Source organism: Prunus avium, chromosome 1 (assembly GCF_965620075.1).
Source record: "Prunus avium chromosome 1, drPruAviu1.hap1.1, whole genome shotgun sequence".
NCBI classification, from domain to species: Eukaryota; Viridiplantae; Streptophyta; class Magnoliopsida; order Rosales; family Rosaceae; genus Prunus; species Prunus avium.
The window spans coordinates 38,406,831-38,418,174 of NC_142284.1; the positions used below are offsets into that span (position 1 = coordinate 38,406,831).

At 40.7% G+C, this 11,344-nt stretch overlaps 3 protein-coding genes across 5 annotated transcripts; 1 reads left to right on the plus strand and 2 right to left on the minus strand.

The window, feature by feature from the left end:
- Positions 1-253: 253 nt before the first annotated feature.
- Positions 254-4,028, minus strand: LOC110760537 (T-complex protein 1 subunit epsilon). The gene is made up of 9 exons (XM_021962818.2): positions 3,669-4,028; positions 2,880-3,198; positions 2,224-2,572; positions 1,848-1,980; positions 1,672-1,724; positions 1,381-1,483; positions 959-1,125; positions 762-875; positions 254-622 (listed from the first exon to the last, which is right to left on the minus strand). Exons 1-9 carry the CDS (start codon positions 3,865-3,867, stop codon positions 452-454), a joined length of 1,608 nt encoding a protein of 535 aa, XP_021818510.1. The 5' UTR covers positions 3,868-4,028; the 3' UTR covers positions 254-451.
- Positions 4,029-4,275: 247 nt separating this feature from the next.
- Positions 4,276-5,271, plus strand: LOC110760518 (uncharacterized). Its single transcript, XM_021962796.2, has one exon. It carries the CDS (start codon positions 4,341-4,343, stop codon positions 4,902-4,904), a length of 564 nt encoding a protein of 187 aa, XP_021818488.2. The 5' UTR covers positions 4,276-4,340; the 3' UTR covers positions 4,905-5,271.
- A 915-nt stretch (positions 5,272-6,186) lies between these two features.
- LOC110760538 (RNA-binding (RRM/RBD/RNP motifs) family protein) lies at positions 6,187-10,990 on the minus strand. Of its 3 annotated transcripts, XR_015834497.1 has the most exons (4): positions 10,752-10,990; positions 10,023-10,090; positions 7,724-9,892; positions 6,187-6,928 (listed from the first exon to the last, which is right to left on the minus strand). XR_015834497.1 is itself a non-coding variant. In XM_088250377.1 (2 exons), the coding sequence occupies exon 2, from the start codon at positions 9,839-9,841 to the stop codon at positions 7,859-7,861; it is 1,983 nt and encodes a 660-aa protein (XP_088106503.1). In that variant the 5' UTR covers positions 9,842-9,892; positions 10,752-10,989; the 3' UTR covers positions 7,243-7,858. The 3 variants fall into 3 exon arrangements, 1 of the variants encoding a protein (XP_088106503.1); XR_015834496.1 differs by lacking the exon at positions 10,023-10,090 and having other exon boundaries at positions 10,752-10,989; XM_088250377.1 differs by lacking the exons at positions 6,187-6,928; positions 10,023-10,090 and having other exon boundaries at positions 7,243-9,892; positions 10,752-10,989.
- Positions 10,991-11,344: the final 354 nt, after the last annotated feature.

The window sequence follows — 11,344 nt, forward strand, 5'->3', positions numbered from 1 at the left end:
GCCCGGGCTGATTTTCCTGCGCTGGAGGTCCATTTTGAGCTGGGGGGGACTATTGCCCTGGCAAATTGGGCTGCGGTGGACATGCTCTTGGAGAAATAAAACTTAAAACAGAGTTTTTATATTAGAAAAAAAGATCGGAATGAGCGGAGTATTTTTGCCATCAAAATAAAACTTAAAAGTATACCAATACAGCAATGCATTAAGACCGGATGTCAAATTGATGCAGTAATAAGTTAGCCCAAAAATTCAGACGTTGAACAACAAAAACAGCGATGCATTAAGGCAGAGGAGTGATCATGCTACAACCAGTGAAAACCACTCCAGATTCTACAAACAAGTTTCCTCAAGGGAGAATATCATATGTTCCAAGTGAGTCAAAATACCAAATCAAGCCACAAAAATTACATAAAATTCATTCGCAGGTAAAACAAAGCATGAGCCGCAGAGACTATCAGAAATCAGAGGGGGAAATAACATCATCTATTTTCAGTATCATCTTGACAACTTGTGTTGCCAGTAAGATTTGCTGCTGCTTCCCAATTAAAGTCTCAAACACATTCTGCTCGCGCATGTCATTAGTGCCAACATCATTGCAGTCTATTCCGCAGTGGGGATTGTTCTCCTGCATACCAAATTCAAAACGATGACCAATATTAAAATGCTATTATACATGGCTGAAATTACTAGCTTGCAACAGAAAGAGGGAGAGAGTGAAACCACCCAATCAAGAATACACTGGCTGGCTATCATGCTTCATTTACCTTAATCTGCTGGGATTTCACTGCAGATAGCGTTTCAATGGGTTGAAGGCCACTGTTCTCTGCAAGTGCCATGGGGACAGAATCCAAAGCATCTGCAAATGCTCTAATGGCATACTGTGGATGAAAGAATGATCTGATTATAACAATATACTTAATACTGTTACAAAAATGCAAAGAGGGGAAAAGTATCTTCATACTTGTTCAACTCCTGGGTATTTATCTGCAGCTGCCTCTACAGCAACAGAGCAAGATATCTCTGCTGAGCCACCACCATAGACGATTGAGTTGTTGCGGATCAGATTCCTAGCAACGCACAGTGCATCATGGATGCTGCGTTTAGTCTCCTCTATCATCATTTTGTTACCTAATGGGTGAAAAAAAAAACATCAAAACCTCTTAAAAGAACGTTAAATTTTCTTTAAAGAATAACCGTAATCACAGAATAGTTAACAAAAAGGCAGACTAGTTGAAAGGTTGCAAAATCTGCTAACCATATATACTATTTGTTTCATATGCTGATGCTACTAAAAAGGGTTCATCTTATTGACATCATTTTCACTTCATTGAGATGCTCAATAAAGTTGAAGGTAACAAGAACTAGATAAGCAAAGAAACCTACCTCCACGGATGAATATGGTCACAGCCCTTGAATTTGCACAGTGTTCAATGTACAGCATTCGATCTTTCGTTGTGCCAAATGATTTTTCACGAACTATACCGGCCTAATAAAAAGTTAAAAAGAACTTTGAATCAGGGTTTATCAACTTTTCAAGAATGGAAAGTAAATAGATTAACTGATATCAATCAAGAAAAACTAATAAATATGTTCAAAATGATGAGTACTTGTTACACGATATTGCTTTTAATAAGCATAAAATAACGAACAATAATATTCTTACAAGAAATATACCTTTCCTAGCTTATCGGGTGTCAATTCTTGAAACCTGGGCACAATTCTTCCGCCTACAAAACATAAATACATCATTTTGTTGGTGGACAAAGATGAAAAAATAGTACAAAAGCAACACACTGCTGAAATTATCTACCACATTTCAAGTGCTAAACAGGCTTCTATATAAGGCATACCTGTAGCTATTGCAATTAGTTCCAACTCTACACCACCAACCCACCTGACAGCAGGCAAGTTCCTGTGCATCAATAGGTGATTTGCTTCATCATCAAATCCCCATTGACAAATGACCAAGGTAGCACCCACATCCTGCATATCCGGTGATTATCCGTAAGTAAAACTTGATGGCATAGTGAGAACAATGAAGAAAAAGTTGCAACAGCCCTTTTCTAGAAAGGAAAAACAGAGAGAGAGGGAGAGAGAGAGAGAGAGTTCACAAAAGACAACAGAAAAGTATCCTTAGTACCGAAATAATCAAATTGCAGCCACGCATTATAGATTTTTATTTTCATTATAGCAATAACATTATGGAACTGCAGGATGAAATCTGACCTTGCATTGTTGGACCATGTCATCAAAGTACTTCTGTTCTTGCAGACGTAGAGTCTGAAACTTTTCCACTGTATCAATATCAACCTTATGTTTTGTCTTTGGCTTCGGTGGCTCAAATGGGCAAGTCAAGATAGCAATTTTTGCATCTTCAATTCGCTTTGGCATTTGTGGATGGCTCATATCCTTGTCGATTAGAATACCATATACCAGCTCAGTATCTTCCAACTTACCCCCTACTTTCCCCTCTACTTTTATCAGATCTAGATTCACATCCTTCCTCTCTAAATCTGCAACAGCAAGAACTGCTTTCACAGCAATCTCAGCAAGGTCGCGCTTGCACCGATTCACACTACAGCATGAAATTTTACATTCAAGTCAATAATAAAATGAAAATAGAAAACGTATTCATGCAACAATCCATTAAAAAAATTGCAATGGTAAGGGGTGCCAATAACAGCATACTATTACAAAAGCCATGAAAAAGCCAATTTGCCAACAAGAAACCATGAACTTTAACTAGTGTATACAATACTGCTAACTTTTATGATGAAAAAACCATCATTTACAAAATTGGTGAGGTAAACATGCTTTAGTAAATTATGAGTGAACCACAACATGGCATATAAGTGGAAACAAAACCTAAAAAGTGTGCTTACATCTTGGATGATAAAGTAGTCATGCAAGTTCGAACTAGAGGCTCTATGTTATCCAGCCCAAATTCAAATTTCTGTGATATATGCTGCAAATGATCGAAAGCTATTCTAGATGCCATTTCATATCCCTCTGCAACCCGTATGGGGTGAATACCACGCTCCAATAGCCGCTCAGCGTGCTCTAAAAGTGAACCAGCCAACACAACGACTCCAGTTGTCCCATCACCAATTTCATAGTCCTGGCTCTGGGATAGTTCAACCATCAACTTTGCAATTTGATTGTCGACATCCATCTGCTCCAGAATTGTTGCGCCATCATTTGCTGAAAAGACAATGCGAAGGGTAAGGTTATTTCAAAGCCAATGGTAAAACTAAAACCAAGCAGATCCCAAAGCATGTATTGCAATTAAGTGGATGCTTCACCCCACACAGCCATGTCCACACGACGGGGCAGGTATAGTTATGACTACGAGGACACTAAAAAGCGTTAATAACAAGTGGACTGGGATTATCTAACAATCAAAGACATACCAAAACCAACCCAGAGCTCAGAAAAACATATAAATTTCGAAGCTGACAATTGCAGAGTAAAATAACCATGACATACTCTAAAAAATGAAGCAGTAGTTTATTCTATAAAATGAACCCCGATAACAATGAACAGACAAGACAAACACCTAGATCCACGTACTAAAAAAATGAACTAGAAATGGCAAAGCAAACAGGAACAAACTTCATATCGAGTATGAGTTAGAGCTAAAGAGAGAGAGAGGGAGAGATGAAGTTACTTACTGACGGTGACTTCACCATCGGGGCTCTGGAGCATCTTGTCCATGCCCTTGGGTCCGAGAGAAGTCCGGAGGATCCGAGCGACGGCTTTGCCAGCGGAAATGTTGGCTTTCTGAGCATCGAGGCCTCTCAATCGGGTCTTCTGCTCCTGCTCCCTCAGTATTATGAATGGCCGCCCATACTCATCGAATGCGAGCGCCATTTCCACCAACACACTCTCAACTTCACAATCGCACTTCGCTTCTCTTCTCCTCTACTTCCCACTCTCTGCTTCCTCTTAGGTCTAGGACCTTCTTCTCTCTGTTTAAAGCATTTGCTTTAGGGTTTGGGTTTTGAGATTTTGACTGCTCGAAAGTTCAAGCCTTTGAGTTGAGGAGAGGAGGAAATGTTTTTATTTATGGGCTTCTTCTTTTTTTGGGCCAAACCTCAAACACCATATGGGCTTGGGCCAATATTGAAAGTTGTTGGGCCCAGATTGATTTGTTTGAAAATCCAACCTTCCAGTTGACCAAGGTCAATGGAGGTAAAAAAAAACTCTCAAATATTTTTTTAACTGAAATAACGGAATTTTCAACTGAAATTAGCTTCATAACAAACTAGTCCCACCGGTGGCTTTGGTAGCACAACTCCGCAACGCCCTCCACGCCCACCAATCTTCTCCTCCCAACCGTGGAAATGGGGCATATATACCCATTTCTCACCCAGCACCATTCACCACCATCGCCGATTTCCGTAAGCCTGCAGTGTTTCTCAAACCCAGCAGAGAAAGAGAACCAGCTGCGCGCAAGTGTGTTAAATTACCAGTTTACCCTTTTTTACGTAAACATGGCACGCCAAATTGTTGTTGTTGCTCTTGTTCTGATGGCCACCGTGGGCTTGGCTTTTGGCGCCGACGCCCCCAGCCCCAGCGCCGGTGCCGCCACCACCACAACCCCCAAACCCGGTCTCCCAACGTTTAGTGGTGTGCCTGTTTCCGGACCCGTCGCCGCCGCAGACGATAACCAAGTGGGAACCATGGGCGGTGACGGCGGTGACGGCGCTGCTGCTCCTTCTCCCAGTGGCAGTGCTTCTAGCGATGGTGTCACCGCCGGCTCTGTTGGTGGACCTGTCTCCGAGTCAACTTTTGGCTCCATTGATGGTGGCAACGCCGAGGGTCCTAAGGCTAGCGCTGGCACTGCCGAACAGCTGTCAGCTGGAGCAGTTGTTGCTGCTGGCGTCGCCGCCTCCTTGTTCTTCTAATCTCAAGCAGCTCCGTGTATGCACGTATGCATAATACATATCAATAATGCTAGGCTCACTACATTTGTTCGAGAAAGAGAAATGATACGTTTGTATTGATGTATCATTAAAGTGTGCCTAGAATTGAATAAATGAAGCATTGCTACATCATCATCCCGCGTATAAAAAAATTTCGACAAATTTGGTGAGTGTAGTAGTGCTCATAAACCGTTGAGACGGGCACTTGAAAAATTCTTTAGAAGTGTTGTGTAATTGTAATTTTCCTTTGGGATTTGAATTGACTTAAAAAGAAGGCATTATACATAGAAAAGAAAAGAAAGGAAAAGAATGCAATTAATTAAAATCCGACAAGAAGAACCTTTCTTAATCCTTCCTATCCTATCCTAGGCAAAGGCAACCCAGTTCTACTTCTTCTACCCAGTCAAGTCAAATTGAAGCAGAAAAGAAAATTATTCAGAATGGAATATCAGAAAACAAACAACAATAATTCTCGGGGCAGTGGAGGGAGGGGAGCTGTAATAAAAGAGAAACAAAATATGCAGCCAAAGCTACTAGTCTATCGACGTGACACGCGTACACAGAGACTCTAGTTCACAACTCCAATCCAATCCCCCATTAATTACAAACCACAAGCAGAAAAGAAAACCAGGTCAAACAGAAGGAAGAGGCACTCATAGTTTCAATTATACACAACAAAGCAATTGCCAGCTATATGCAGCAGGTTAACAACTACAGTGAATGAAACCAGGTCTCAACTTGAGTGCTTTACTGAGAACCAAAGCTTAGAGCCATCTATTGCTCAAAAAACTAAATCATATACATGTGGCGGCTATTTACAGTCGAAAGACTACTAATTTGAAATGAAATGCGCCCTTGCGCTTTCATTGCAAAGTTATTCCATCAACTGTGAATTCACATCTAGAGTTTTACAACTTCAAATTGAATAACCAACTATGAAATTTACAACAAAAATTATAATGGCACAGCTCAAACAACAGCAGGACTAGATATACTAACTAATAGAGAAATTGAATACAACAACAAAACAGAAAGAAGAAAAGAATTCAAATACAGCAAAAGACAATATGATGGTCATTCCAGCAAAGCACAATCCTTCAAGGCTTCATCAAGCAAGTAGTGCCATCAGGAAGACATGTAAAGCAAGTGGCTTCCATTGGGTGCCTCCTTCAAGAATGATGCAGCTTCTCATACACTAAACAACATGACTAAACACCAAATCTCCAATATACATTGTCGAGAAACAATACAATTTGACTCAAAATTAAATAAAAGAAGAAGAAACAGACAATTTGATATCCATGAAGAAATGTACAAGACTACATCCAAGTGAAAATTGTACATCAGCAGCACAGCATAGGCCTCCATGAAGAGAGAAACAAACCCTAAACAATCGTTTCAGTCCCAGCTAATTTACAGTGCAGCATTGATTTACAACTCACAACCCCTAAACCCAAGTACACCTTGCGGTTACATTATACCCAAAAACAAAAGAGTAAGATTCTTTACAGGAAGTTGCTTCAACAGAAACTGTGTTGTATAAATCTATGACTAATTACAATTTAGCACAGTGGCTTCCTGTTACAATGTCTTAATGGATCAATCCCGACTCCCTAGTGCATAGAGCAGACAATGGAAGTTACAACACACTGAATATCTACAACTAAGCACATCCAATTCCGTACAAGACTATTACAACAAAAGAGGGCATTACATGTGGACCTAATACAAAAAGCCTACAATTACACAAGGACATTCAGTTCTTTACATGCACACTGACAAATCTGCACTTAATATTTCACTAGTTGGAGAACACTCTTTCTAGATATTTTGTTGCAGGCGCACTAATACATATTTTTAAGTGGTGCTTCAAGAAAATAAGGTGAAACTCAAAATAGTCAAAATCTTCTTTTGCACACTTGGAAACGCATCCAGGTAACACATCTTCCATCATGTGACCAGCACAGGCTGATTCAATTATGAAAAGGAGTTGCCCACTCTACTCCCTGGATATGATGATTAAAAGAAAACCCGCATGTCAATAGACATCAAATAAAATAACTTTCCAAGACACCACCTCATAATCTATTGCTGCCACTTAAATAGAACAATAAGAAGAGCCAAGAGAAAAAATGAAACATTGCAAACCAACGTTGACAGTCTCCAAGCCATGGTGTAACTAAGTTCCCTATAGGTATGAGACACATCACACAACAATGACATCAAGCCCCTCCCCAAATATTTTGCAGTTTTCAGTCAAAGCTATTCATGCCAACATAACAATCAAAACTTCCAAGAGACAGACAATCAAAGTCCAAACTATATAAACATTATCATTCATTCCAACATACGTATAAATACCAGCATCAGTTAAATGTCAAGGGAAAGGAACAGAAACAATCACTTCTCCTTGTTCTTTTTGGGTGCTACCCCACATCTTTCTTAACCTTTCAGCTAAGATCAAGGATAGGCTCCACTCAAAGATAAAATAAATGAAGAAAAAGAACTTCCACAATCACATAGAACACAAGAAGTTTTCAAACTATAAGTACCACAAACCCAATAAAGCAATTGTCTTGAAGAAAGATTGGGTAGCATAGTTATTAAACCTGTAAGATAACAGCTGCAGGAAATGAGTAGCCGAATCCCCACAGCTATATCTTTGTTGGTATGCTACTAAAAGTTACTAATTGTTTTTAAGCACACAAATATTAATTATCACAGCTAAATGTTTTGTAGAAAGCAGTATAAAAGCAAGGGGGAAATGATCGTTCCCTCCTATGCTCACTGGTAGAACTTACTTCTCCCTCTAGAAGCCACGTTTGCAGGAAGAATGCAGATTCACCATAGGTACCCAAGGCTAGATATACTAACGGTCAGAACTTATATTCTGCAGTCTCAAAGACATGCTAGAGAAGGTCAATAGTCTAATTGTGTCACTCAGATGGCAACCGTCTCCTCTTCCCGTAATCAACATCCCTTGATCGAGACCGATGATCATCTTCCGGCATTGCTTTGGACCGGCTCCGAGGTCTTGAAGAAGACTGACCTCTGTCCCAGTCATCCTCATAACCCACATCACGCTCTCTCTGTCGATGGTCTCGGTAACTATCTTTTTCTTCCTTGTACCGATGCTCCCTATGCTCCCCTCTTTCAGACCTGTCCCAGTCTTGTTCCCTCTCATCACGTTGCCTCCTCTCAGAGTTTCCTGACCAGTCACGCTCAGATCCCCGTTCTCTTTCCCTCGAGGGAGCATTTGACCTTCCTCCTTTTTCATGATTTGCCTCTCCATACCCATACTCAGAAGCACCATCATCACCACCATAACTTGACTCCCTAGTTCTTCGACCATGTTCTTCTCCTCCCCACCCACCCATGCTTGGGTCATTCCACATCCCTGCATGATGCCCATCCATTCCAGAAGAACCCATCATTCCCATTCCATTAGTTGCCATTCCCCTGCCAAAGAAAGCTGGGTTTACATGAGGAGCCACCCCAGCAAGTCCCATTGTATTAACAGCAGGAAATGAAGAAAGCATTCCAGGAAAAGCAGGACCTGGAAATCCTCCATAACCGCCTCCTCGGCCCATATATGTTGGATCAAATCCAGCACCCATCATACCCTGTGGATTCATCATACCTCCTACAGGACCTCCAAACCCAGGACCTGCAAGGCCCTGTCCATAGCCTCCATTAGCACCAGTTCCAACACCAGCAGGGTTCCCAGCCATGTTCTTTGCGCCCATGGCCCCTCCTCTTCCTCTCATTGGTCCTCCACCTCCAGGACCTCTGTTGGCTAGTCCCTGTCCACCTCGTCCCCATCCACCCCTTCCAAAATTCCTCCCTCCGGTGTCTCCAGTTTGATAGTTCACACCTCCCCCTCTCCCAACACCATCATTCATGGGCCTTCTTCCTGGTTGCTGAGACTGAGTCTGGCCTTGGGATTTGCTTAAATAAGAAGCTCCCATCTGCTTCAAAGTCTGTGGAGAAGCAAAAGCCACAACACAAGCTCTCCCATTGAAAAGATAACCATCCATTCCCTCTTTGCATGCAGTGGCAGCAGCTGGATCATGAAACTCAACCTGACAATATCCTTTGGATTTACCACTGGCTCTCTCATCAAAAAACTTAATTTCCTTGACCCTCCCATACTGAGATAAAACACTTTCAAGCTCAGAATCAGTTGTCCACCAATGTAGTTCTCCCACAAACAGCATGGTTGAACCATTTTCAACTGGTGGCCGGATTTGATTTTCATTAAACATTGGACGATTAGCATTTACCTTGATACTGATTTGATTAGTCGGCATCTGTGTAACTCCTGTAGGACCAGCAGTGCCAGAATTCATAGACGGAACAGACTCGAGAGCAGTTTTCCCAGTAATGTCAGAAGAATCACCACCGATATTTGGGGGCATAGTTGTCGACCCCTGAAACCCCATATGTCTGACTTGAGTATCATGACTCATCTCCATAGCCCTCCCCTTTTGAGATCCAGAAGCTCCACCCACATAACCTGTGGATCCCAGTTCTGGCTCCTTAGCCACTGGTGGCAGATCCTGTTGTTCTGGAAACTGGGCCACAGCACTAGAATACTTCCCTTGAACTGAAACCCCAGAAATTTTCGATTCCTGAGAGACACCAGCTTGAACTCTTGTTTCAGTAACATCAGTTTTCTGTGCTTGGAGACCTCCATTGCCAACACCACCAGGTGGGAGTGGTGCCTCAGACCGGTGCATCTGCAAGAAACCCTCTCCAACATTAACATCATTATAGAGATCATCATACTCATCATCTTCTACCATGGGTTCTTCATCTGCAAGCGCAGAGATGGCTCCACTTCCCTGATACTGAAGCTTCTGAGCCCCTCCATATTCCTCATCTTCATAATCTATTTGCTCTTCAGCCATTGGATCCATTTAGAACAACCAATCTATATCCGAATGAAGTTGAACAATCTATATCTCTACCTACATGATTACAGAAGCAAGAAACAGAACCGTTCTTAGACCCAATACAGATTTGAATACATACAAAACTTAAGCACAGAGAGTAAGAAACAGAACCGTTCTTAGACCCAATACAGATTTGAATACATACATAACTTAAGCACAGAGAATAAGAAAGAGGACCCCAAGATCCAAAAAGTTGTATCACAGACATACAGCCTGAAAAGGAGGTATGAAATATGAAACTATGAGGATACTAGAAAGAGAAGTAGAAAGCTGTGATGCTTGCTGAAAAGGGAATTAAAAAGAGATGTTTTAGCATCCAATCAATCAAATACAAAACAGTATAATTTCTACCATCAACCATGAGAAATCAATAACATCATCAAAAGAAAACAACAGCAGCAACAAAATGTCCACCATCCACCCAGCACAGCCGTAGAAATCATAACGAATAAATTACCCTTGTCAAAAAATTGCTAAGAAAATATAAATCAAATTCAAAACTCACTTTGGAAATCATATTCCATGACCGAACTTGGTAAATTAGACATCGCAATCATAAATAACAATCAGAGAAAATAAAACCAAACCCCACTTGATAAAATCGCAGGAAGGAAATGAAATTCCAGATAAGCAAGCCCCACAATAAGGAAAAACAGGTAAGTAGACAACACCCACTTGGCAAATCTCACGGAAGAAACAGAAAACTCAAACACCCACCCGAGATTTTAACCTTAAAGCAACATAGAAAAAAAAAGGTACCAAATCTGTAGCTTAAACGTTTAATAAAGTAATCGAGAGACAATGCACAAAAGAAAAAAGATACGAAAAGAATCATGGGATGAGATTGGAACATAGATTGCAGAGGTTGTCTTACTATCGTGTGCTTTGTCTTGAGGTCTCTTAGCTACCACAGCGTCCCCTTTCTCATCAATATCAAGTATCAACTACGGCTATTCTTTTCCTTCTTCCTCCCTTTGTTTTTGGATTTTTCTTTTTCAATTATTTTCTACGCGATTTCTACAGTGAAAACAGAACACCCATTCGGATCAAGTCTAAGCTCTCTCTCTCTCTCTCTCTCTCTCTCTCTCTCTCCTCTTGGTGGTCTGTAAATTCTAAATTGCAAATTGTAAATACGCGATAATCTTCTTATTATTTCTTTATAACAGTAAAAGGGTAAGATTTGAGGCTCTCTAAAACAAAATTGATTGACCCTTCTTCTTTTTTAATAGTCAAACTTCATTCTTTTTGAAATGTTAAAACGCTGTGCTCTGCTCTCCACCACACAAATCGCGTTATCAAAACCGAGTGCTACTCTCATGACTGATGCCTTCAAATATAACAAATAAATATATAAGAGTGCTGTTATTTTCACCCGTTTCTTATTTTCATTCATCTTATTTTTAAAACTTTAAAGTCAAATTTACTCTTTTATAAAATAACTTTTAAAGAATTATTATTATTTTTTTA

Coding starts and splice junctions, on each gene's coding strand:
- LOC110760537 (XM_021962818.2), bottom strand. CDS start 3,867: ATGGCGCTCGCATTCGATGAGTATGGGCGGCCATTCATAATACTGAGG. Junction 3,199..3,668: donor CGATGGTGAAGTCACCGTCA/GTAAGTAACTTC, acceptor TTGTCTTTTCAG/CAAATGATGGCGCAACAATT. Junction 2,573..2,879: donor ACTACTTTATCATCCAAGAT/GTAAGCACACTT, acceptor TTCATGCTGTAG/TGTGAATCGGTGCAAGCGCG.
- LOC110760518 (XM_021962796.2), top strand. CDS start 4,341: ATGGGGCATATATACCCATTTCTCACCCAGCACCATTCACCACCATCG.
- LOC110760538 (XM_088250377.1), bottom strand. CDS start 9,841: ATGGATCCAATGGCTGAAGAGCAAATAGATTATGAAGATGAGGAATAT.